The 25,967-nt window shown below is 38.3% G+C and overlaps 2 protein-coding genes across 2 annotated transcripts in view; both read left to right on the top strand.

Annotated features, from left to right (window-relative positions):
- LOC137650134 (mucin-2-like) overlaps positions 1 to 25,967 on the top strand; it is a 278,523-nt gene that overhangs the window by 235,666 nt on the left and 16,890 nt on the right. The gene's annotated exons all lie outside the window — the stretch shown is intronic.
- LOC137649863 (serine-rich adhesin for platelets-like) lies at positions 7,586 to 15,446 on the top strand. Its single transcript, XM_068382804.1, has 2 exons — positions 7,586 to 7,655; positions 9,244 to 15,446. Exons 1-2 carry the CDS (start codon positions 7,586 to 7,588, stop codon positions 15,444 to 15,446), a joined length of 6,273 nt encoding a protein of 2,090 aa, XP_068238905.1.

Here is a 25,967-nt window from a genome sequence, read left to right as displayed (position 1 = left end):
TGCATCCCCTTTGTACATGCAACTTCTGCAACCCACTTGAACATGCAACTTCTGCATCCCCTCTGTACATGCAACTTCTGCAACCCATTTGAACATGCAACTTCTGCATCCCCTCTGTACATGCAACTTCTGCAACCCATTTGAACATGTAACTTCTGCATCCCCTCTGTACATGCAACTTCTGCAACCCATTTGAACATGCAACTTCTGCATCCCCTCTGTACATGCAACTTCTGCAATCCATTTTAACATGCAACTTCTGCAATCCATTTTAACATGCAACTTCTACATCCCCTTTGTACATGCAACCCCTGCATCCCCTTTGTACATGCAACTTCTGCAATCCATTTTAACATGCAACTTCTGCAATCCATTTTAACATGCAACTTCTACATCCCCTTTGTACATGCAACCCCTGCATCCCCTTTGTACATGCAACTTCTGCAACCCATTTGAACATGCAACTTCTGCATCCCCTTTGTACATGCAAATTTTGCAACCTATTTGAACATGCAACTTCTGCATCCTTTTATTTACATGCAACTTCTGCCTCCATTTTGAACATGCAACTACTGCATCCCCTTTGAACATGCAACTTCTGCAACCCATTTGAACATGCAACTTCAGCATCCCCTTTGAACATGCAACGTCTACAACCCATTTGAACATGCACCTTATGCCTCCCCTTTGAACATGCAATTTTTGCATCCCCTTTAAACATGCAACTTCAGCATCCTCTTCAAATATGCAACTTCAGCATCCCTTTGAACATGCAACTTTTGCATCCCCTTTGAACATGCAACTTCTGTATCCCCTTTTAACATGCAACTTCTGTATCCCCTTTAAACATGCAACGTCAGCATCCCTTTAGAACATGCAACTTTTGCATCTCCTTTGAACATGCAACTTCTGCATCCCCTTTGTACATGCAGCTTCTGCAACCCATTTGAACATGCAACTTCTGCATTCCCTTTGTACATTCAACTTCTGCAACCCGTTTGAACATGCAACTTCTGCATCCCCTTTGTTCATGCAACTTCTGCAACCCGTTTGAACATGCAACTTCTGCATCCCCTTTGTACATGCAACTTCTGCAACCCATTTGAACATGCAACTTCAGCATCCCCTCTGTACATGCAACTTTTGCAACCCATTTTAACATGCAACTTCTGCATCCCCTCTGTACATGCAACTTCTGCAACCCATTTGAACATGCAACTTCTGCATCCCCTTTGTACATGCAACTTCTGCAACTCATTTGAACATGCAACTTCTGCATCCCCTTTGTACATGCAACTTCTGCAACCCATTTTAACATGCAACTTCTGCATCCCCTTTGTACATACAACTTCTGCAACCCATTTGAACATGCAACTTCTGCAATCCATTTTAACATGCAACTTCTACATCCCCTTTGTACATGCAATCCCTGCATCCCCTTTGTACATGCAACTTCTGCAACCCATTTGAACATGCAACTTCTGCATCCCCTTTGTACATGCAAATTTTGCAACCCATTTGAACATGCAACTTCTGCATCCTTTTTTTACATGCAACTTTTGCCTCCATTTTGAACATGCAACTACTGCATCCCCTTTGAACATGCAACGTCTGCAACCCATTTGAACTTGCAACTTCTGCATCCACTTTGAACATGCAACGTCTACAACCTATTTGAACATGCAATTTCTGCATCCCCTTTAAACATGCAACTTCAGCATCCTCTTCGAATATGCAACTTCAGCACTCCCCTTAAACATGAAACTTCTGCATCCCCTTTGAACATTCAACTTCTGCATCCCCTTTGTACATGCACCTTCTGCAACCCCATTGTACATGCAACTTCAGCATCCCCTTTGAACACGCAACTTCAGCATCCCCTTTGAACATGCAACTTCTGCATCCCATTTGTACATGCAACTTCAGCATTCCCTTTGAACATGCAACTTCTGCATCCCATTTGTACATGCAACTTCAGCATCCCCTTTGAAGATGCAACTTCAGCATCCCTTTAGAACATGCAACTTTTGCATATCCTTTGAACATGCAACTTCTGCATCCCCGTTGTACATGCAACTTCTGAATCTCCTTTGAACATGAAACTTATGCATCTCCTTTGAACATGAAACTTCAGCATCCTGTTTGAACATGTAACTTTTGCATCCTCTTTGAACATGCAACTTGTGCAGCCACTTTGAATATGTAACAAGATTGTAACAAGTACTGTGTTTCAAGTCTTAGTGGGTATGCAGCCTTATTTTTTTTTTTCGTTCAACAATATCACGTAACTGTTCACATGAAGCAACCATGGACATCTGAAAGCCCGACATTTACAATGCCTCTTTATATTTCTCTTGATCTTTGCCAACGATTGCACAAAAGTTTGGAAATTGAATTGTATGTGGGTATTTTTGAAAATAAGAAATAAAAGACAAGGGACTAACATCTCCAGTATTAACCCAAGATCCCTAGGAAGACAGTTACTAAAGCACACCATATCACCCATATCTAACCTTGACATTTATAGTGACAGAAAGGATATTAATGATATGACTATAAAGCTGATAGTTTGCAAACCAAACACCATTAGGAGCCTAGAATAATAATATTATATTGATAACAGATATTATTATGATTGAGGTTATTATTTTTATTATTCTTATTCTTATTATTTTATTATCATCATATTATTATTGTCATTATCATTATCATTATCATCGTCATTATTATCATTATTAATATTATCATTATTATTATCATTATTATTATTATCATTATTAATATAATTATTATAATTTTTATTATTATTATCATTGTTTGTTGTAGTTGTTGTTGTTATTATCATTATTATTATCAGCAAGAGAAATAACTGATAATGATTATAATGATAATGACAAGAAGGATAATAATAGTTATAACATCTACATCGTCAGTAATGCTAGAAATGCACATGAAGCTTTTCAATCATTCGGCAGATACATTATTTGTAGCAAACTCCATCACCATATGTTATGATTTATAAATATTAGAGGAGTTTGCAAAAAGGAAAAATGCACATGCATTCAGCCTTCTGAATTTTTAACCAGTTAGAATTTTCCTAGATAATCAGCTAAGGTAGTAATGGGCCCAGAGTAGCCATAAATTTGGTAACAAATAATGACAGGATTTTTAACAAAATCTAGTAAACTAAAGCACTTCTGAAACATATCAATATCTCCTACTGAGGCATCTAAACCTTTACCATGCATTTTATCAGTTTTGTCAGAAAGTAAGATCTTATCATAATGTGAACTGAAAGTGTCAATCTAGCCTTGGAATCAGTAAGGCCGTGTAGGGTCACAAACTTCCCAAAGATACCATTATTTTGACGAACTTGCTAAAGGGTCGCCTGGGTAATTTCCTCAGACATGTGACAAAACATGATCATCTGCTACATGTTGTCAGTGTTCCTTTAGCTAATTTCTGAGTAATGACTGAACCTTGACATTAGAATTAGCATTGTTGCAAAGTAATTATCCAATAGGTTGTGATGTCTTTTATGTAAATCCATGATATACCTTTCCTCAAGCTTCAAAGAATTTCAACCTGATTCTGGAGGCTACGTACAGTTGGCTTCATTAATTCCGGTACACTGTTGTCCCCTTAGTCTCCCGTGAAGTGTACCGGAATTAATGAGGCCAACTGTACCTTCCTTGTCCTCTTATCAGGTAGTAGTCATCTATAATCAGAACAAACAATAATACAAAACCGAGCAAATGCAATGCAAACTGATACATAAGGCAATATCACAAGCAAACTTTTTTTGGATAACACTGGTTACAACTGCAAAATATGGGGTCATACTTGCACAGTATGCTATGAGATCAAGCAAGATGAGACTGAGGCAGAATTAGTATAGAAATAGTTCTTGTTAAACTTGGCTAATAATTCAACTGCTCATACCTACTATGAGATTCAGGGCCTCTGTAACACGGTTTTTTCGCCATAACTTTTTTTCTATGAATTTCATAAATATAACGCTTATTCAGAATGCACATTATATCTACACATAAATTTTGACTATATTCTGCATTACGTAGGTTGAATAAATTTGGTACTTTATTAAGTAAAAGTGACGATTTTTTAAGACGGGCCATTTTACTCAGAGAAAAGGTTTCGAACGCACTCGTTACGTAACTTATGACGGCATTTCTTCTCTCTTTCTCGATCGATGATTGGTTATACGTAACGAAGGCTATACCTCTGCCAACAATAACACAAAAGTGTAAATAAAAGCAAAGCAGTACACCTTTATGAACTCTGAAACCTCTCCACTGAGAATTGTCATAATGAACAAACGAACAAAATATGATAATAAATACAAAAACACTTCGATTATTAGTCTAACCCCCAGAATAAGTTTCCTAAGAAATTACAGTCTACTTTATAGGTCACAATCAGATTGACAAGGTGTATGGATTAGTTGGTAATTTTCAAAAACGTAGTAGACCAGCTTGATTTGATAACTGCTATATCCAATGTCCAGTAATTTTTATTTATTGTCTAGCTACCTACGTATTTACTGTAAAAAAAGAAAAAAATAAATAAATAACTGGTACCATATTTTGGCTTTAAACCTTCACCGGCAATTATCGTCAGAATGATGACTTCACGAGGCTCCACCCACTTTGGCCTCGTTGTAATTCAGGATAACACTGAAGGCTATCATGGGCATTGTTGGATCAGAAAATTTAAAATCTGGCTATAAAAACTAATTTTTCGAGTAGTTGTAAGAAGTGGTAAATGATCCTCAAGGATCCCAGCAGTTGGCCTAAACGTTTAATTCATGTATAGTACTGTTACGGCACTACTGCTACAGTACAGTAGTATTACTACGCTAGCACAAATACCCCACCCACATTTATGTATCGTTCCGCCATTCATAAAGTCTTTGTCATATTCTTTCACTGTGCAATAAGCCATGGCCTCCTCGGAAATTAAGTTTAACTTTACATGATAGGTTATTTCATTAAGCTGACAAATTATGGCAACTGGGTATGTTATTGCCGATGTTGAAGCTAAAGATAAAGTATGGTATCATTCCTTCATTGCATTATCATCTTTACTACTATTTGTTTTGCTACATGTAGTAATTATTTTAAAGGATAAATGAATTATGTGCACTTCACTTCTATAAATTCCCATTAGATGTACAAATAAAACTCCTAAAACTATTCAGGATTTATTTATAAAATGCAGTCATGGCCAAAACATAGCTAACACCGTTGGTCTGATGGAGATTTTAGCACAAAAATCTTTTAACAAAAATAGTTATATAAAGACTGTTTACATACAATCCCTCTCTTTCTCTCTCTTTTGGTGGCATATTCTTTACATATTCTCCTCTATCCTCATACACCTGACAACACAGATTACCAAACAATTCTTCATCACCCAAGGGGTTACTGTACTGTAATTGTTCAGTGCCACTTTCCTCTTGGTAAGGGTAGAAGAGACTCTTTAGCTATGGTAAGCAGCTCTTCTAGGAGAAGGACACTCCAAAATCAAACCACTGTTCTCTAGTCTTGGGTAGTGCCATAGCCTCTGTACCATGGCCTTTCACTGTCTTGGGTTAGAGTTCTCTTGCTTGATGGTACACTCGAGCACACTCTCCTATCTTATTTCTCTTCCTCTTGTTTTGTTAAAGTTTTTATAGTTTATATAGGAGATATTTATTGTTACTCTTCTTAGAATATTTAATTTTCCTTTTTTCCTTTCCGCACTGAGCTATTTTCCCTGTTGGAGCCCCTGGGCTTATAGCATACTGCTTTTCCAACTAGGGTTGTAGCTTAGTAAGTAATAATAATAATAATAATAATAATAATAGTGAATAGTTAATAGAAATGTTCAAAAGCCTGAATGACATTACAAGTATTATAATCCTGTTACGCTAAATACAAATCAGACTATAAACATTGGATTTAAACTAGAAACTGAATAATTACCTATTCAGGCTGTAGTAAATATGGCCACGGGCTTTCTCTTGACTGTATAAAGTTGCAAGTCGTAAAACCAATGCAGTTTTGCAACCACGGGGGCAATTCCAAATCCTGTTAGCCATTCTTGACTGTTATGGGTTTCAGAGCCGATGGAAGAAGTTGAATGGGTGTCTGGTGGATGGGCGGGGCAAAATTTTGTCAAAAGGTGTTTACATTGCTTACGTAGTGAATGTTTTCGACTCTTGGCTCGTTATCACTGGCCATGGCGTTGGCTAGATAATTTTTACTCTATAAAAATTAAAACTATTGTGTTTAGGTTATTGATAATGCTGACAAAATTTGTGTGTGGTTGTAAAATATACATATGTCAACTTTCAGCTACATCCGATGCTTTGATAAGGAGCAAAGTCCAAAAAACCGTGTTACAGAGGCCCTGAATCTCATAGTAGTGTTTCTTGTTACACCTCCTTATTTGGAAAAAAAAAATTCCTTTAAAGTTCTCACCTTATACAGTCCATTGCAAAAGTTTGAGTGGGTACCTTCCAATCTGGAAACGCCAGTAGGCTACTGGATGAAAGGGAATATCATGCAAATGTTGGTCTCCAAGATGCCCCTGTATATGAATTTATGGTTATGTTGGAACACAACACAATTTCATATTCATGTTTTTTTTCTATCCTCAGATATACTTTGATAAAGGATGATGTTTTAAAGTGCTACATAGCATAAATGACTCGCTTTGAATTTTCATTAACTCTCCATGATAGTTACATAAACTTCTTGAAAGGGCCAACATTACAGTAATACCTCATACGAGCCCTTACTCTCCGAGAGAGGTACTCACACCCCTTACTGACCAATTGGTAACGTCTCTTCCTGGTGATTGCCAGACTGGGGTTCAAGTCCCATACAAATTCGTTAGTTACTTTAGCGTCTGCAACCCCAACATCCTTGTCAACTAAGGATGGAGGATTTGGGGGAAGTATATAGGTCTACCTGCTGAGTCATCAGAAGCCTTTGCCAGCCCTCCCTGGTCCTAGCATGGGTGGAGAGGGGCCTTGGTCGCTCGTCATATGTATAAGATCAAGGCATTGTCCAGCATGCTAGGGCAATATCACTAGCCCTGGCGTCTGTCATTTATGAGAAGCCTTTAAACCTTAAAACCGACAACACATTTTTTGGACAGGGAATGCTCAGGCGGATCAAAACTCATGAAATGTTCCAGAACACGATTACTAGACTCCTAAAAATACAACAGTTTAATATTAGGCATCCACATCTTTAAATGTCACATTGTATGTATTGAAACTTAGCACTGAATATTCAGTTTCCTAAGATGTTCACATATCTGTATTGGGGTCACTGATTCCTATTTACGTTTTACCACATTATCTCGGACTTCAAAACTCTTCATAGTTTTGATAATTTATTTCCTTTGGTGAAAGACTTTTCATCCGCTAACTCTCATTACTCAGCTGTGTTTGGGGCTGGCAGGGAGTTGTGTGGGCTTACACACCTACGCCAACCACCATTAAGAAATTAAAAAATAATTTGTCATTAAAATTTATATTCATCTCTATAGCTAGACTTTTTCCATATGAGGTATAATGGGTGAAAGCTTCTCATTGCCTCCTCATTTGCAAGAATATGGTAGTCGATATAGACATGATGAAATAAGTAGAATTTGAGCCAATATATTTGTTCACCATTATTTCTTTTTTACATTGTCAACCATTAAGCAGGCTATCAAACTAGGAGATGATATACATTTTTCAATTTCCATATTTCTACTGATATGTGGCAGCAATGATCCTACATCCTATAACATTCATTATACCATAGTAGAGTTGCATACCATGTATTTAAATCATTAAAGCAGAAAGATGAGGCTAGTTATTGGTAGCATATTAATATAGTTGAAACTACAATCTGTGAATATACATGGATTCTGACTAATAAGGCTCAAGGTAACTTAAAAAGTAATAAATTGCAACCTATGGTCTTTCGAAGTGAGATCTTAGAGTCTGACGGCTTTTATGGGCTAATCATCAAAACAGAATATTTTTGGAAATATTTACTTCTGGACAAGTTTTTAGATCCTAATGTTTACTACTGAAGTATTGACTAATGGCAAAAATTACATTGGTATAGAACTTGATTTCCTCTTGTATGTCTTTTTTCAGGTTTTTAAAGCATGACAATTATCCTTTTTTGCAGCTGCGTTTTATTGCCTGAAGATGAGAGCTTGAATTTCAGAAGACATTCATAATCAGCGATCAAAATTCTTGTTACAGTATATGTCATTACATGATTTCTGTCTTTTGCTGTACTTTCAGATGTTGTATAACATTGTATAAATCCTTTAAATGATAAGCAAATTGACGATTGATGAACTCTATGCGCATTTTTAAGAAAAAGAAACGAAGGAACAATTAAGATATAATTAGTGCCGTTTGACATTTATTCCTGACAAAATTACTGTATTTATGACCTCAAACATGCATAAAATTGTATTATTTACATAGGAACTAGAGGAAAGCATTTTTTTTTCCTTTTTTTTCTTTTTTTTTTTTTTTTTTGAGTGATGCTCATTTATAATTTCCTATACCAAAAAATTATATTTTGATCTGTTGTTTCAAGAAATATTACAATTTTCTTATACCATTCTTGTATGTTAGATACCCATTTACATAAAAGCAACACCAAAACCATTTGGCAAACCACAAATGGCCTCATTAACTAAATCCAGCATATTTGGAAGAACCACATACCTTTTTCAACAATGAATATTCTCCTTATTTCAGCTTCTAATTTTACAGTTTCTGCCCTTTAAGTACCTATGACAGCTTCTGCACCAAGCAGTTTCGTGAGCATTCTGAACCATGTTATTACCACATTAAAGTATCGTGCATATCCACAACTGTAACACCAGGTTCAACAGCCTCCTTTTTATCAACAATTTTACTGTATAATTGTTTCTATACTAACGACTCGCAAGTTTCTCAACTGTACTTATCCTTTATCCACCACCACGAATCCAAAAAACTCTTCAACCATATCTTTACCAGCAAATTATACAATCAAAATTGTATTTGACACTTTTACAGCTACCATTGTACCATCAACATTGATATCTGTTACTACAATCTTCTCTGAACCAAGCATTTCTATTTTCATGAGTAAACCTAAAACTTTAACCATACAATTGAAAGAGACACTTAGACTGTTACACTTCTGACCATAAATCATGCGACCATCACTGCAGAATTAACCTCTCCAACCACTGATTTTCAGGCAAAGACTTCAACCTCTACTATACCAGTGACCTCTATTATACCAGTGACCTCTACTATACCAACGACCTCTACAATCACCACAGCAAAAACAACCTCAAAAGCCTCTAATTTATTTCCACCTTCAACAAGCACAACACTAGGAACTACAACCACCACTGTACAAACAACTTCTACATCAACATCTAAGCAAGGAAATATTATATACACAGATCTTCAAGGAAGAACTACTTCCACCTCTGAGGAAGCAACTTACAAACCCACTTCTAAACCAGAGAATAGCACATATATCACTGAAAAATTGGCTTCTACATCAGCCATAGAAGAAGCAACTTTTATATCCATCTCTGCAGAAGCATCTTCCACATCCACAAATGAAGAAGAGACTTCATCCACCACTGAAGAAGCGACTTCTACATCCACCACTGGAGAAGCAACTTTTACATCTGCGACTGATAAAGAAACTTCTACATCCAGCACAAAAGAAACCACTTCTCCATCCACAACCAAAGAAGCAACTTCTACATCCAACACTGAAGAAGCGACTTCCTCATCCACCACTGAAGAAGTGACTTCAGCATTTAAAACTCAAGAAGCAACTTCTACATCCACAATTGAAGAAGCAACTTTTATATCCACCACTGAAAAAGAAAATTCTACATCCACAAGTAAAGAAGCAACTTATATTCACACAATTGAAGAAGCAACTTCTACATCCAAAACTGAAGAAAGGACTTCTAAATTCACAACTGAAGAGGTAACTTCTGCATCTAAAACTGAAGAAATGACTTCTCCCTCTACCACTGAAGAAGAGACTTCTACATCCACAACTGAAAAAGTGACTTCTGCATCCACCACTAAAGAAGCGACTTCTGCATCCACCTCTAAAGAAGCGACTTCTACAACTGCAGAAGTGACTTCTACATCCACAAGTGAAAAAGCAACTTCTACATCCACAAGTGAAGAAGCCACTTCTACATCCACAAGTGAAGAAGCAACTTCTACATCCACAAGTGAAGAAGCGACTTCTACATCCACAACTGAAGAAGAGACTTCGGCATCCACAACTGAAGAAGCGAATTCTGCATCCACAACTGAAGAAACGACTTCTGCATCTAAAACCGAAGAAGTGACTTCTACATCCGCCACTGAAGAAGTGACTTCTACATCCAGAATTGAAGAAGCAAATTCCACATCCTCCACTGGAAAAGCAACTTCTACATCCACAATTAAAGAAGCAGCTTCTATTTCTATAACTGAAGAAATTACTTCTAAATCCACCCCTGAAGAATCGACTTCTAAATCCACCCCTGAAGAATCGACTTCTACATCCACCAATGAAAAAGTGACTTCTATATTCACCACAGAAGAAGTGACTTCCGCATCCACAACGGAAGAAGTGACTTCTGCATCCACAACAGAAGAAGAGACTTCTGCATCCACAACGGAAGAAGTGAATTCTGCATCCACTACTGAAGAAGCGAATCCTGCATCCACTACTAAGGAAGTGAATTTTACATCAACCAATGAAGAAGCAACTTCTATATCCAAATCTGAAGAAGCAACTTTTACATCCACAACTGAAGAAGCAATGTCTACAACTACAAATGAAGAAGCAGCTTCTGGATCCACACCTGAAGTGGCGACTTCTACATCCACAGCTGAAGAAGTGGCTTCTACATCCACAATTGAAGAAGCAAATTCTACATCCACAATTGAAGAACGAACTTCTGTATCCACAACTGAAGAAGCGACTTCTGCATCCACAATTGAAGAAGTGACTTCTACATCCACAACTAAAGAAGTGACTTCTACATCCACAACTAAAGAAGTGACTTCTACATCCACAACTGAAGAAGCGATTTCTGCATCCAAAACTGATGAAACAACTTCTCCATTCAAAACTGAAGAAGTGACTCCCATATCCAAAACTGAAGAAGCAACTTCTACATCCATGACTGGAGAGACGACTTTAACATACACCACTGAAGAAATGACTTCTAAGTCAATCACCAAAGAAGTGACTTCTACATCCAAAATGGAAGAAGCCACTTCTACATCCACACCTGAAGAGGCAACTTTTGCATCCATCCCTGAAGAGGCAATTACTGCATCCTCAACTGAAGAAGTGACTTCAACATCCACAACTGGAGAAGCGATTTCTGCATCCACAACTGAAGAAGTGACTTCTACAGCCACAACTGAAGAAGTGACCTCTATATCCACAACTGAAGAAGCGACTTTTAAATCCACCACTGAAGAAGTGCCTTTTACTTCCACAGCTGGAGAAGCGACTTCTACATCCACATATGAAGAAGCGACTTCTGCATCCACAAATGAAGAAGTGACTTCTACAGCCACAACTGAAGTAGCAACTTCTAAATCCACCACTGAAGAAGTGCTTTCTTCTTCCACAGCTGGAGAAACTACTTCTAAATCTACAACTGAAGAAGCGACTTCTATATTCAAAACTGAAGAAGTGACTTCTATATCCACAACTGAAGAAGTGAACTCTACATCCACAACTGAAGAAGCGACTTCTGTATCCACAACTGAAGTAGTGACTTCTACGTCCACAACTGAAGAAGTGACTTCTGTATCCACAACTGAAGAAGTGACTTCTACATACACAACTGAAAAAGCAATTTCTATATCCATAACTGAAGAAGCAACTTCTACTTCCATAATTGAAGAAGCAATTCTTACATCAAGAACTGAAAAAGCTAATTCTACATCCACCCCTGAAGAAGTGACTTTTAAATCCACCACTGAAGAAGCCAATTCTACATCCACAACTGAAGGAGTGACTATTACATCCATCACTAAAGAAGGGACTTCTACATCCACCACTAAAGAAGTGACTTCTACATCCACAATTGAAGAAGCGACTTCTACATCCACAACTGAAGAAGCAACTTCTACATTCACAACCGAAGAAGCTACTTCTACATTCACAACCGAAGAAGCGAATTCTATATCCACCAGTAAAGAAGGGACTTCTACACTCACAACTGAAGAAGCGACTTTTGTATCCACAACTGAAGAAGGGATTTTTGCATCTACCACTGAAGAAGCGACATCTACATCCACAACTGAAGAAGCAACTTCTGAATCCACCACTGGAGAAGAAACTTCTACATTCACAACTACATCCACAACTAAAGAAGCGACTTCTACATCTACAACTGAAAAAGAAACTTCTACATCCAGAATTGAAGTAGTGACTTCGATATCCACAACTGGAGAAGCGAATTTTACGTCCACCATTGAAGAAGCGAATTCTATATCCACAACTAAAGAAGCAACTTCTGCATCCACAACGGAAGAAGTGACTTCTGCATCCACAATTAAAGAAGTGACTTCTACATCCACTATTGAAGAAGCAACTACTACATTCACAACCGAAGAAGCTACTTCTACATTCACAACCGAAGAAGCGAATTCTATATCCACCAGTAAAGAAGGGACTTCTACACTCACAACTGAAGAAGCGACTTCTGCATCCACAACTGAAGAAGGGATTTTTGCATCTACCACTGAAGAAGCGACATCTACATCCACAACTGAAGAAGCAACTTCTGAATCCACCACTGGAGAAGAAACTTCTACATCCACAACTACATCCACAACTAAAGAAGCGACTTCTACATCTACAACTGAAGAAGAAACTTCTACATCCAGAATTGAAGTAGTGATTTCGATATCCACAACTGGAGAAGCGAATTTTACGTCCACCATTGAAGAAGCGAATTCTATATCCACAACTAAAGAAGCAACTTCTGCATCCACAACGGAAGAAGTGACTTCTGCATCCACAATTAAAGAAGTGACTTCTACATCCACTATTGAAGAAGCAACTACTACATTCACAACCGAAGAAGCTACTTCTACATTCACAACCAAAGAAGCGAATTCTATATCCACCAGTAAAGAAGGGACTTCTACACTCACAACTGAAGAAGCGACTTCTGCATCCACAACTGAAGGGATTTTTGCATCTACCACTGAAGAAGCGACATCTACATCCACAACTGAAGAAGCAACTTCTGAATCCACTACTGGAGAAGAAACTTCTACATCCACAACTACATCCACAACTAAAGAAGCGACTTCTACATCTACAACTGAAAAAGAAACTTCTACATCCAGAATTGAAGTAGTGACTTCGATATCCACAACTGGAGAAGCGAATTTTACGTCCACCAATGAAGAAGCGAATTCTATATCCACAACTAAAGAAGCAACTTCTGCATCCACAACGGAAGAAGTGACTTCTGCATCCACAATTAAAGAAGTGACTTCTACATCCACAATTAAAGAAGTGACTTCTACATCCACTATTGAAGAAGCAACTACTATATTCACAACCGAAGAAGCTACTTCTACATTCACAACCGAAGAAGCGAATTCTATATCCACCAGTAAAGAAGGGACTTCTACACTCACAACTGAAGAAGCGACTTCTGCATCCACAACTGAAGAAGAGATTTTTGCATCTACCACTGAAGAAGCGACATCTACATCCACAACTGAAGAAGCAACTTCTGAATCCACCACTGGAGAAGAAACTTCTACATCCACAACTACATCCACAACTAAAGAAGCGACTTCTACATCTACAACTGAAGAAGAAACTTCTACATCCAGAATTGAAGTAGTGACTTCGATATCCACAACTGGAGAAGCGAATTTTACGTCCACCATTAAAGAAGCGACTTCTATATCCACAACTAAAGAAGCAACTTCTGCATCCACAATTAAAGAAGTGACTTCTACATCCACTATTGAAGAAGCAACTTCTACATCTACCACTGAAGAAGCGACTTCTACAACCACCAATGAAGAAGAGACTACTACATCCACAACTGATGAAGCATCTACATTCACGACTGAAAAAGAGATTTCTGCATCCACAACAGAAGAAGCGACTCCCACATACACCACTAAAGAAGTGACTTCTACATCCACAACAGAAGAATTGACTTCTACATCCATAACTGGAGAAGAAACTTCAACCTCCACAACTGACTATGCAACTTCTACATTCACAGAAGCAACTTCTACATCCACAGAAGCGACTTCTACATCCACCACTGAAAAAGTGCATTCTACATCCAGCACTGTAGAAGTGATTTCTACCATAACTGAAGAAGCAACTTCTACATCCACCACTGAAGAAACAACTTCTACATCCACCACTGGAGAAGCAACTTCTACATCCACCACTGAAGAAACAACTTCTACATCCACCACTGGAGAAGCAACTTCTACATCCACCACGGAAGAAGCAACTTCTACATTCACCACTGAAGAAGTGACTTCTACAACCATCACAGAAGCCACTTCTACGTCCAACACTGAGGAAGTGACTTCTACATCAATAACTAATGAAGCGACTTCTACATCGACCATGGAAAATTTGACTTCTACATCCACCCCTGAAGAAGTAACTTCTACATCCACCACTGAAAATTCGACTTCTACATCTATAACTAAAGAAGCGACGTCTACATCCACCACTGAAGAAGTAACTTCTACATCCACCACTGAAAAATCGACTTCTACATCTATAACTGAAGAAGCGACGTCTACATCCATAACTAAAGAAACAGATTTTACTTCCACCACTGAAGAAGTAACTTCTGCATCCATCATTAAAGAAGTGACTTCTACATCTACAATTGATGAAGTGACTTCTACATCCACGACTGAAAAAACAATTTCTCTATCCACAACTGAAGAAGCAACTTTTACATTCACAGCTGAAGAAGCAACATCTACATCCAATGCAGAATATGGAACTTCTAAGACATCCACTGCACAAGAATTTTTTACATCCACCTCAGAGCAACTAACTCTTACATTTACCACTGAACATACAACTTCTACATCCAACACAAAACTTAGAATTTCAACACAGACTACTAAAAGAGTAAGTTTTACCTATGCCCCAGAACAAGTAACTCCTATATCCACTTCTGAACATGCAACCTCTGCATTCACTTTTAAATATGCACCATGTACACCCACTACTGGACATGTCATTTTTACCTCAACTTCTCACCATGCAATTTCTACACCCACTGTTCATGCTATTTCTACATCAACTTCTGATCTTAAACCTTTTACACCCTCATCTAAGCTAAAAATGTCTACATCCACAATTGAAAAATAATTCTACTTTTATTTCTAAACTGACCAAGTTCTAATCTTCTTTTGAACAATCAGCTGTTCCAGCAATTTTTGAACAAGCAATTTCTCTTATCAATTCATAGATAAAAAAAAACTTTTGTATCATCTTCAAAACAAACAAACCATATCAATCATCTAAAAAAAAACTTTGATATCATCTTCAGAACAAGAAAAGCTCATCGATCATCTCATTTCCAGTATATTATAAATCAGCATTGTTTATGCAACTTTTACAGATAAGAAAATTTTTTAATATTTACTGCCATATCAGGACCCTCTTTGGCTACCACCGAACTAACAAATCCTGCTTTCACCACTGAACCTAAAACTTCTCTACCCCCCCCCCCCCTTTCTTCACCAACCAATGTATGTATTTGAAACTTTTACAACTGTCATTGCACTGACTCACCATAATTACCATTGTATTTTTTTTTAAATCACTACCAGTAACTTCAAGGTTCACTATACTAAAATTATCATCGTATCAAAACTTCCAACCATAATTATACCAACGAATGCTACAACTGCCATTGCCAGTATATTAGTGAATTTTACTACTGTTCTGTCTCAATTAACTACAACAAATATTTTACCACCAATTTCCACAAATCATTTTTCATAAACTTCATAAACTACTACTTTACCATCAACTTTTTTAACTGCCATGTGCATACACCACGTTCTTCTACAAACTCTGTACTAGGATTAATAGCAACTTCTTTAATCACCATTTGGCCAATAGCATCTTCATCTATAACAGTTGTATAAGCCCCTACAATAGCTTCTATAGTAGTAACATTTACAACTGCACCAGCAAATTCTACAACCATTGTATCAGCAATAACAACAACTTATAAAACCACAAATGTGCCAGTAACTTTACCCATACATTAAAAAAGAAACCTTTCACCTTAAATCAATGAACCATCACTATTAACTTCTACAAACACTGATTTCCAGGGCAATATTTCGACCACGAGTCTACCAGTAACTACTACAATCACCACAGCAATAACCACATCTGCATCCGCTACATCAGCTCCTCTTTCAACAACTCCAGCACTAGGAACTACAACCACCCTTATACAAGCAACTACTACATCCACCAAACAAGCAACTTCTATATCAACCATTGAACCAGTAACCACTGAACAAGTAGCTTCTACATCCTCCACTAAAGAAATTTCTTCATCCACCACTAACCAAATAACGTATACATCCACCTCTGAAAAAGGATATAATACAACTATCAAAGAAGAAGCAACTTCTTCATCCACCTCTGGAGAAGTGACTTCCACATCCACGACTGGAGAAGCGACTTCCGCATCCACTACTGGAGAAGCGACTTCCACATCCACCATTGAAGAAGAAATTGCTACATCCACAAATGTACAGCCAATTTCTACATCTTCCTTTGAAGAAGTAACTTCTATATCCACCATTAAACAATCAACTCCTACATCCACCACTGAACAAGCAACTTCTACATCAACCTCTGAACAAGCCTCTTCTACATTAACCACTGAAAAAGCAATTTCTACATCAACCTCTGAACAAGCCTCTTCTACATTAACCACTGAAAAAGCAACTTCTACATCAACCTCTGAACAAGCCTCTTCTACATTAACCACTGAAAAAGCAACTTCATCAACCACTGAACAAGCAACTTTTACATTAACCACTGAACAAGCAACTTCTACATTAACCACTGGACAAGCAACTTCATCAACTACTGAACTATCAACTTCAACCACTGAACAAGCAACTTTATCAACCGCTGAACAAGCAACTTCATCAACCACAGAACAAGTGACATCTGTATCAACCCCTGAACAAGCAACATCTCCAACAACCACTAATCAACAAACTTCTACATCCGCCACGAAACAAGAAACTTCAATATCCACCACTGAAAGAGATACTGTCACAACCACCACTGCACACCCAATTTCTACATCTGCCACTGAAGAAACGATTTTTATATCTACTACAATAAAGGCAACTTCTCAATCCGCCACAGATGAAGCAGGTTCTACATCATCAACCACAGAAGAAACAATTACCAACTCCACTGCCAAACTAGGAACTTCTACATCCACTTCTGAAGAGCCAACTTATATATCCAACACTAAAGAAGTAACTTCTACAACTGACACCGAAGAAATGACTTTCACATCCAACACCGAAGAAACAACTGCTATATCCACCACTGAAGAAGAAACTTCTAGATCTTTTACTGTGGGAGAAACTTCTAGATCATCTACTGGAGAAGCTAGTAGTAGTTCTTCTACAGAAGAAGCAATTTCTTCTTCCTCGGCTTTAGAAACAACTTCTGCTTCCAACTTGGAACAAGCAACTACCACCTCCACCACTGAAGAAGACACTTCTGGATCCACCACTAAGGAAGAAACATCCACTCCTAAACAACCAACTTCTACATTAAAAACCGAACATGGAACTAATAAATCGTCTACTGAACAAGTCATTTCTACAACCACCTCTGAGCAAATAACTCCTACATTTACTACAGAAATTATAACGTCTACATCTAACACAGAACATAGAACTCCCACATTGACTACTGAAAGAGTAAGTTCTACATCTTCCTCGAAGCAAGTAACTCTTGCATCCACTTTTAAACATGCAACTTCTATATCCGCTTTTGAACGTGCAACTTTTATATCCACTTTTGAATGGCAACGTTTTATATCCACTTTTGAACGTGCAACTTCTAAATGAACTTTTGATCTGACAACTAATGCATTCTCTATTGAACATGCTACTTCTACAAGCACTTTTGAACATGCAACTTCTGCCTCCTCTTTAGAACGAGCAACTTCTGCATCCATTTTTGAAGATCCAGCTTCTACAACCACTTTTTGACGTGCACCTTTTTAAAGTCACTTCTGAACACGCATCTTTTGAACATTTGAACTTATCCACTGGTTGTATATAATAGCTTTATGCTTCTGTCCAGCAGAAATTCAAAACTCGCAGCAATCGCATAGATATGCCAGGTATACACTAGTGCCACCACGGAGTTAGGTCGAACTATCCCTCCTAGTATCAGATTTTCTTCTGCCGCCATATTGGCTGCATAGAAATGGAATTTACTCGTGTTTAACCTGGATTTTAGCAGTACCTTGGTGATGTACTCTTGTTACGGGTTTGAGCATTCGTTTATAAAGTTTTTGTTTGATATTTTATCGCTATGATATAGCTTAAAAGGTAGGATTAAAAAATTTTCAACCTATTTTCAACTAAGGAAAGCATAGGGCGATAGGTAAACATCTCGCCTCATCGATGATGTCACAGTCATTTGATGTAAACTTGGGTACGACTTGCATTTTCTTTCTTTTTCTACAAAAAATTATAAGTTAATACTATCTTACATAGTATTTAGTTATATAAAATAAAAGGATTATATTATTTTAAGAAAATTTTTGTCCTTTTGGTATGCTTTCTTTGGATAATCTTCGATTTGTTTTAAAGATTATCTAGCGTTCATTTTTATTTATGCTACGCAGTCCTCAGTTTATTGTTACAGTGATACTCTTTGTATAGATATTTATGAAAAGTACATTTTTATTTAAAAACTAAGTTTTTAAATTATTAGATAAAAGGAATATGTCATTTTCCAATTATATTGGTCCTTTTAGTATTTTTTGTTTTGCTAATCTGTTTACAACGATTAAAGAGAATTAGCGTTCAGTTAATTTTTATACGACGTAGTATTCATGACAAACGATATAGTCACTCGATTCTTTGTATCGTTGTTTACTTGTTCGTTTTTGGAATACTAAATTTTTTCATATAATATTTATGAATGTTCCAATTGTTAAATGTGACTATTCGTCTTTTATTGGAACCCCTTAATACTAAGGGTTGGTTTGAATATATAGATATATTCTTTATTCCTATATCTATTCATATAATATGTTAATATTTTATAATAAATATTTTGTTACATTTTATATGGGATTCAGTGACTATTGCATTCCTATTCAAGCCCTTGACAGAATAGTAAGTTCTTCCTTTACAGGCGTGTATACCTTTGGTTTTATACCAAGGAGTCAAAAATGCAAATTTTTTGTGCTGAATTAGTGCAGTGAATTTTATTCAATACAGTGGAGGGTGCTTCTGTTCGGACCTGTCGTTATCCTAGCCTTAGACCTCTTTCAAGCTCCCGGACCCATGCGAGAAGTCAAGTAGAGCGGCGAAGGGAAGCGAAAGGCGTAGCCTGGCGCTTACCGTCTTATAAGACCCGAGCAGAAGTCTCCTTGAGCGTTTTTCTGTTGACGATCCCCAGAACGCTCGCCCTCGCCGTAGGTAAGGCGAGGTGAAAGTGTTTTATAACTTTAAAAGATATCGCACATCAGGCGCGAAGCTGAAAACAAAATTAAAATCATTCTTGACAGGTAATGAGCATTTAATGTTCTTACCTCTTAAAAAGAGCTGAACTTGATGGCACGTGCCAAACAACTGAGCATGAAGGCGCTCGCCAGGTGGCTTAGCATGGCGCCTCACGCCAAGCTGAACGTGGCGCCTCGCGCCAAGCTGAACGTGGCACCTCGCACCAAGCTGAACGTGACCCTCCGCGCTAAGCTGAGCATGTCACCTCGCGCCAAGTTTAACGTGACGCCTCGCGCCAAGCTGAGCGTGATGCCTCGCACCAAGCTGAGTGTGACAACAACAGAACGTTGCTCATCTAGCTTTCACTACACGCGATCGGCATAGCTCCGAGCGTCTGAATCGCGAGCGTTTTTTAATCGCAAGCGTTATTGTTCTGAAAGTCACATGGCGCCGAGCATCAAGAGCTTTCATGACATCAAGTAGAACTTGATGTCTACATGACCATAAGCGTCTAGCGTTGGAATTTTGTTACGCCAGGCGCTATATTAAGAAATAAATATTACCTGAAATATTACCTGTAACTAGAAAGATATTATGTTCTCAGACCAAGGCCTGCTTGAACTAATTCTTGGTTTGGAGAGCTAGAATTAAACCTCTAAAGCATTGAGGTCAGAATTCAGAACCTTAAGGAGTTGACTCCTAGGAAACAAGACATCTCTACCTATGTTAGAGACTTGTAGGAGGAAGGGAGCGACTTTCAGAAACTCATGAGAGTTTTCTGAAGAGTTTCCATTTAATTTGTACCTGCTACTCCTTGTTCCGCCTTCAGAGTTTTTTTTGCTAAGGAAGACGGCAAAGGAGTCTCTGTTTACTATTTTATTATTACTAGCCAAGCTACAACCCTAGTTGGAAAAGCAATATGCTATAAGCATAAGGGCTCCAATAGGGGAAGATGACTCAGTAAGGAGAGGAAATAAAGAAATAAATAAATGATGAGGATAAATTAACAATAAATAATTCTGAGAAAGTAACAAAGTCAAAAGAGAGTGCTGATAGGGCAGTGCTTTAGCGCATCCTCAAGGCAGCATAAAGAATCTAACTGCAGATGTTGGTGCAGCAGCACGTTCAGCTGCAACAGCAGGAAGTGCATTAGGGCTTTTGTAAGAGAAGGCAGTGCCCCCCTTTTTTGCTGTATACGGCCTGTCAGGATGTCAGAAGTTGGCAAAGCTTTAGTTCAGACTGATAAGGATCTTGTTCCTGAGTCTGGTGTTACGGTACAGGCACCGCCGATCCCGCCAGACTTTTTGCCGTTTGCTGAAATGCGGAGCGTGATGTAAGCGATGAGGAAGGCAAGTTTGCGATCAAAGTTTCATACACCGGTGTCACCTAGTGTTGATCCTAGTTGGACTATGCTGCTGGCATGAAGCAACGGCTCTCATCTATTATGCAGTCTTATCAGTCTGCTGTTAGCAAAGCGATGGTTCGTCATGATTCTTTTCAGGACGCGTTGTCGCACAGGTGGCCTACCAGCAAGCTATTTTTGAACAGTGTGATAAGGCTTTTATATCCCTTTGAGTGTCTTCTCTTGATACCAGACATCAAACGGCCAAGCGTGTCATAGAGCGTTTACCTTCCAAGCGCGGCGACGATCGCTAGGCAGCTAAGCGCGACATTGGGCGTCAAGCTGAACGTGACATCGGGCGTCAAGCTGAACGTGACGTCGAGCAACAAGCTCGTGACGTCGAGCGTCAAACAAACCGTGACGTCGAACGTCAAACAAACCGTGATGTCCAACGTCAGTCACATATGGTTCAAGCTACGTCCAGAGGACAAAACCTCTCTATGTAGACTCATAAGACTTTGCTTGCAGCAGTAAAAAAGGTCCACTGGATGATCTCTTTAGATCTCCAGGATGCTTACTTCTACTTCTTCATCCATCCGAACTTCAAGCTATCGGAAAGTTCGTGTATGGGAGGAAGTTGTCCAGTTTTGAGTTCTTTGTTGGCAAGCATGCTCCACTCAAGAGGCATCAGAGCCTCCTTGTACTTGGACGATTGGCTACTAAGAGCCCCCTCACTCAATCGCTGTCTGAAGGATTTGCGTCTGACAATGAGTCTGTCAGAGGAGCTAGGACTTCTGGTGAATTCAAAGAAGTCTCAGTTGATCCCTTCCCAGAAGATCCTTTATTTAGGGATGGAGATTCACAGTCTGACTTTTCAGGTTTTTCCATCACCTGCAAGAATAGAGTTAGCTCTCCTAAGGCTTTGTGCCTTTCTGAAGAAGGAGTTTTGTTCAGTGAGGGAATAGATGGTCTCCTGGGAACCCTCTCTTCACTAGAACAATTTGTATGTCTGGAGAAACTAATTTTACAACCCCTTCAGTTCCATCTTAATTGCCATTGGAGTAAAGAGGACAGCCTCGACAAGGAGAGCATTCCTCTTACGGAACCAATAAAAGAGTGCCTTCGTTGGTGGAACAACATAAACAGGCTCCAGGAAGGTCTCTCTTTTGTGTTGATTTCCGACGCCTCGGACTCGGGTTGGGGAGCAACACAAGGAAAGTCAGAGATTTCGGGTCTGTGGACAAAACAACAGCAACGTCTCCACATCAGTCAAAAGGAGCTGTTAGCAGTCCTGTTGGCTTTCAAGGGGTTCGAGAAGCTAGTACTGAACAAAGTAATACAAATCAATGCAGACAATACCACAGCTTTGGCCTACAAAGTGAAACAAGGGGGAACGCATTCGAGGCCTCTTTACGAGATAGCAAAAACTCTTCTCGTTTAGGTGCATCAAAGAAAGATATCCCTATTGACAAGATTCATTCAAGGGAAAAGAATGTGAGGGCAGACAGCCTCAGCAAGAGTCAAGTTCTCTCCACAGAGGGGACACTGCATCTAGATGTATGCAAGAAACTTTGGCGGATTTGGGCCCCCCCCCCTCATAGATCTATTCGCAACTTCAAAAACCAGAAGACTAGAGAATTATTGCTCCCCAGTTCCGAATCTCGATGCGTCACACATAGACGCATTCCTGATGGACTGGTCACACCTAGATGTGTACACTTTCCCTCCATTCAAAGTGCTGTACAAAGTACTACAAAGGTTTGTGTCTCACGAGGGAACCAGATTGACGTTAATAGCCCCCTTCTGGCCGTCAAGGGGTTGGTTCACAGAGGTACTGGAATGGATGGTGGATGTTCCAAGAAGCTTGCCATTGAGAATAAATCTTCTCAGACAACCCCACTTGGCAAGAAACCATCTAAACCTCCAAGCTCTACGTCTGACTGCCTTCAGACTATTGAAAAACTCGCAAGATCTAGAAGATTTTCAAAGAAAGCAGCCAAGGCTATTGCCAGAGCAAGGAGAAATTCTACTTTCAGGGTGTACCAATTCGGGCTACCCCACAAAATTGGGGGAAGTGCCTTGGTATATGTATGTATGTACCAATCCAAGTGGAAAGTTTTTAGTGCATGGTGTAAAACGAACTCAGTTTCTTCATCCAATACCTCTATAGCTCAAATTGCCTTTCTTTTTAGAGCTTAGAAGAAGGCACAATTTCTCCTCCTCAATCATTAAAGGGTACAAGAGTATGTTAGCAGCGGTCTTCAGGCATAGACATTTTGACCTCTCGAATAACAAGGACCTTCAGGATCTCCTTAGATCCTTTGAAACCTCTAAAAAACCTCAACAGGATTCACCAGCCTGGAATTTAGACGTGGTCTTAAAATTTCTTATGAGTGACAGATTCGAACCTTTGAACTCTGCTTCTCTTAAAGATCTGACTTTAAAGACTTTATTTTTAGTAAGCTTAGCAACAGCTAAAAGGGTCTGTGAAGTTCATGCTTTTAGCAAAAACATTGGCTTTAGAAACGGCAAAGCTATATGCTCCCTGCAGCTTGAATTTCTAGCCAAGAATGAACGTCCTTCTCACCCATGACCAAAATCTTTCGAAATTGCTAACCTCTCTGATTTGGTGGGTGAGGAGAAGGAGAAAGTTCTTTGTCCTGTTAGAGCACTAAGGTTTTATTTAAACAGGACTAAAGGTTTAAGAGGCAGTTCAGAAGCTCTTTGGTGTACAGTCAAAAAGCCTGTTTTTTTTCCTGTCTAAAAACGCCTTATCATATTTCATAAGACTTTTTTGATTAAAGAAGCTCACACAAACTGTGGTGAGGCAGACCTTAAGCTCCTGAAAGTTAAGACTCATGCAGTTAGAGCTGTGGCAACTTCTGTGGCTTTTAAACAAAATCGTTCTCTGCAAAGTATGATGAACACAACGTTTTGGAGAAGTAAATCTGTATTCGCATCACTTTATTTAAAATGTGTCTGGACTCTTTATGAGGACTGCTACACTTTGGGTCCATTCGTAGCAGCGAATGCAGTAGTAGGTGAAGGATCTACCACTACACTCCCTTAATCCCTAGTACCCTTTTCCACTCTTGGAACTTGTATATATTTTTATGATTGGAGAAAATTGTTAGACAATCTTCTGCAATCTTTGACTTAGTCAGGTAGTCATTTGTTCCTTGAGAGCGCCCGGAACAAGGGTATTAGTTGAGGTCCTGTCAGCATAGAGGTTATTCACCATTTGACAGCTCCTAGAGTTCTTCAGCGCCCTGGTTGGATCGCTGGTTCTCAAAGAACAGCAGACTTATTAATGCAGAGAACCATTGAAGTCGGCTTCCTTAATAGGTACGAACCCTTAAGCTAAGTTTTGTTTTAAACTCTTAAGTGAAATTCCATTAATGTTGCTGTCTCTGACCCTCCACCAAGGGAGTCAATCAGCTATTATATGTAACCAGCGGGTAAGTTTAGATGTTTAAAAATTATATTTTCATAATCAAATAAATTTTTTAACATACTTACCCGCTGGTTATATAACTTAAAATCCCCCCTTCCTCCCCTCTAGAGACCTATGGGCATGGAAAATCTGATACTAGGAGGGATAGTTCGTCCTAACTCCGTGGTGGCGCTAGTGTATACCTGATATATCTATGCGATTGCTGCAAGTTTTGAATTTCTTCCGGACAGAAGCATAAAGCTATTAAATATAACCAGCGGGTATGTTCAAAAATTTATTTTATGAAAATATAATTTTTTATGTCCACTTTTGAACATGCAACTATACTTACAACCTTCCATGTTGTACAGTATACAGCAAAACTGGTGATGCCTGAATTCAGTGATTTTCGTTTGAAAGTCACCAAACAACATAAGCTAAAAATAAGTAATAACTTTGAAATCATATCCCAAATGCATAAATTGTTATCATTAAACTATAGGGCTCTACTTAAACTGGTCTTCATCTAGACGCCCTCTTTCCCAGTTCGAATGCTATCCAGACAGACAGTTCAAAGGCTATTCTCACTGACTCTAGCGGAGTCACGTTGATAAAGGAATTCGTGCTACAGTAACACATTTAATTTTTATTCTGAGATATAATTTTCGCACGAAATGTTTTTTTTAACGATCTTACTTTATTCAATAAGATTATCCATAATAAGTGACGATCGTTGTCTCATACATGTAGATGTTTACAAAGGAAATATAAGATTTATTACTAAGTGGCAACTTAAAAACAACACTTGTTCAAAGCAAAGATAAAAACATATCACAATTTTTGCAGCATTCTATAACAAGCCATATCTATATGCCCTTTTGAATATGCAACTTCTATTTCCACTATTGAACAAGCAACATCTACATCCACTTCTATACAAGCAAATTCTACCTAAATTTCTTGACAAGAAACTTGTACATTAGTTTCAAAACAAAAAATAAATCTTCTGAAACATAATTTTTACAATAACTTATAATCACCACTGAACGGAAAACCTCGTCAATCATCTCATTTCTTGTAAATTGTACAATCAGCATTATATTCAAGACTTTTACAGTCAACATTCTCCCCAAAAATTTTATTATTTGTTTTATCAACACTCTCTTCACCTTCCATCAAACTAACAGATTAAGATTATATTTTCACCAGTAATCCTAAAATTCTACAACCAATTTATGTGCTTTAAACTAATACAACTTTGCACCAACACACTTCAATCAATATTGTAGTATTTCTTTAAATTACCCTACCAGTAACTTCAATCTTCACCATACCATAATCATCTTTAATCCACATTATATAAACAGCTCTAACCA

Source organism: Palaemon carinicauda, chromosome 11 (assembly GCF_036898095.1).
Source record: "Palaemon carinicauda isolate YSFRI2023 chromosome 11, ASM3689809v2, whole genome shotgun sequence".
NCBI classification, from domain to species: Eukaryota; Metazoa; Arthropoda; class Malacostraca; order Decapoda; family Palaemonidae; genus Palaemon; species Palaemon carinicauda.
Note: the sequence above shows the minus strand (reverse complement) of the source record. Positions and strands in the feature narration are given on the sequence as shown.

Excerpts from the sequence above, each read along its gene's own strand:
- LOC137649863 (XM_068382804.1), top strand. The coding sequence starts at position 7,586 with ATGGGTGAAAGCTTCTCATTGCCTCCTCATTTGCAAGAATATGGTAGT. Across the intron at positions 7,656-9,243 it reads ATATAGACATGATGAAATAA|AATTAACCTCTCCAACCACT; the intron begins GTAGAATTTGAG and ends CCATCACTGCAG.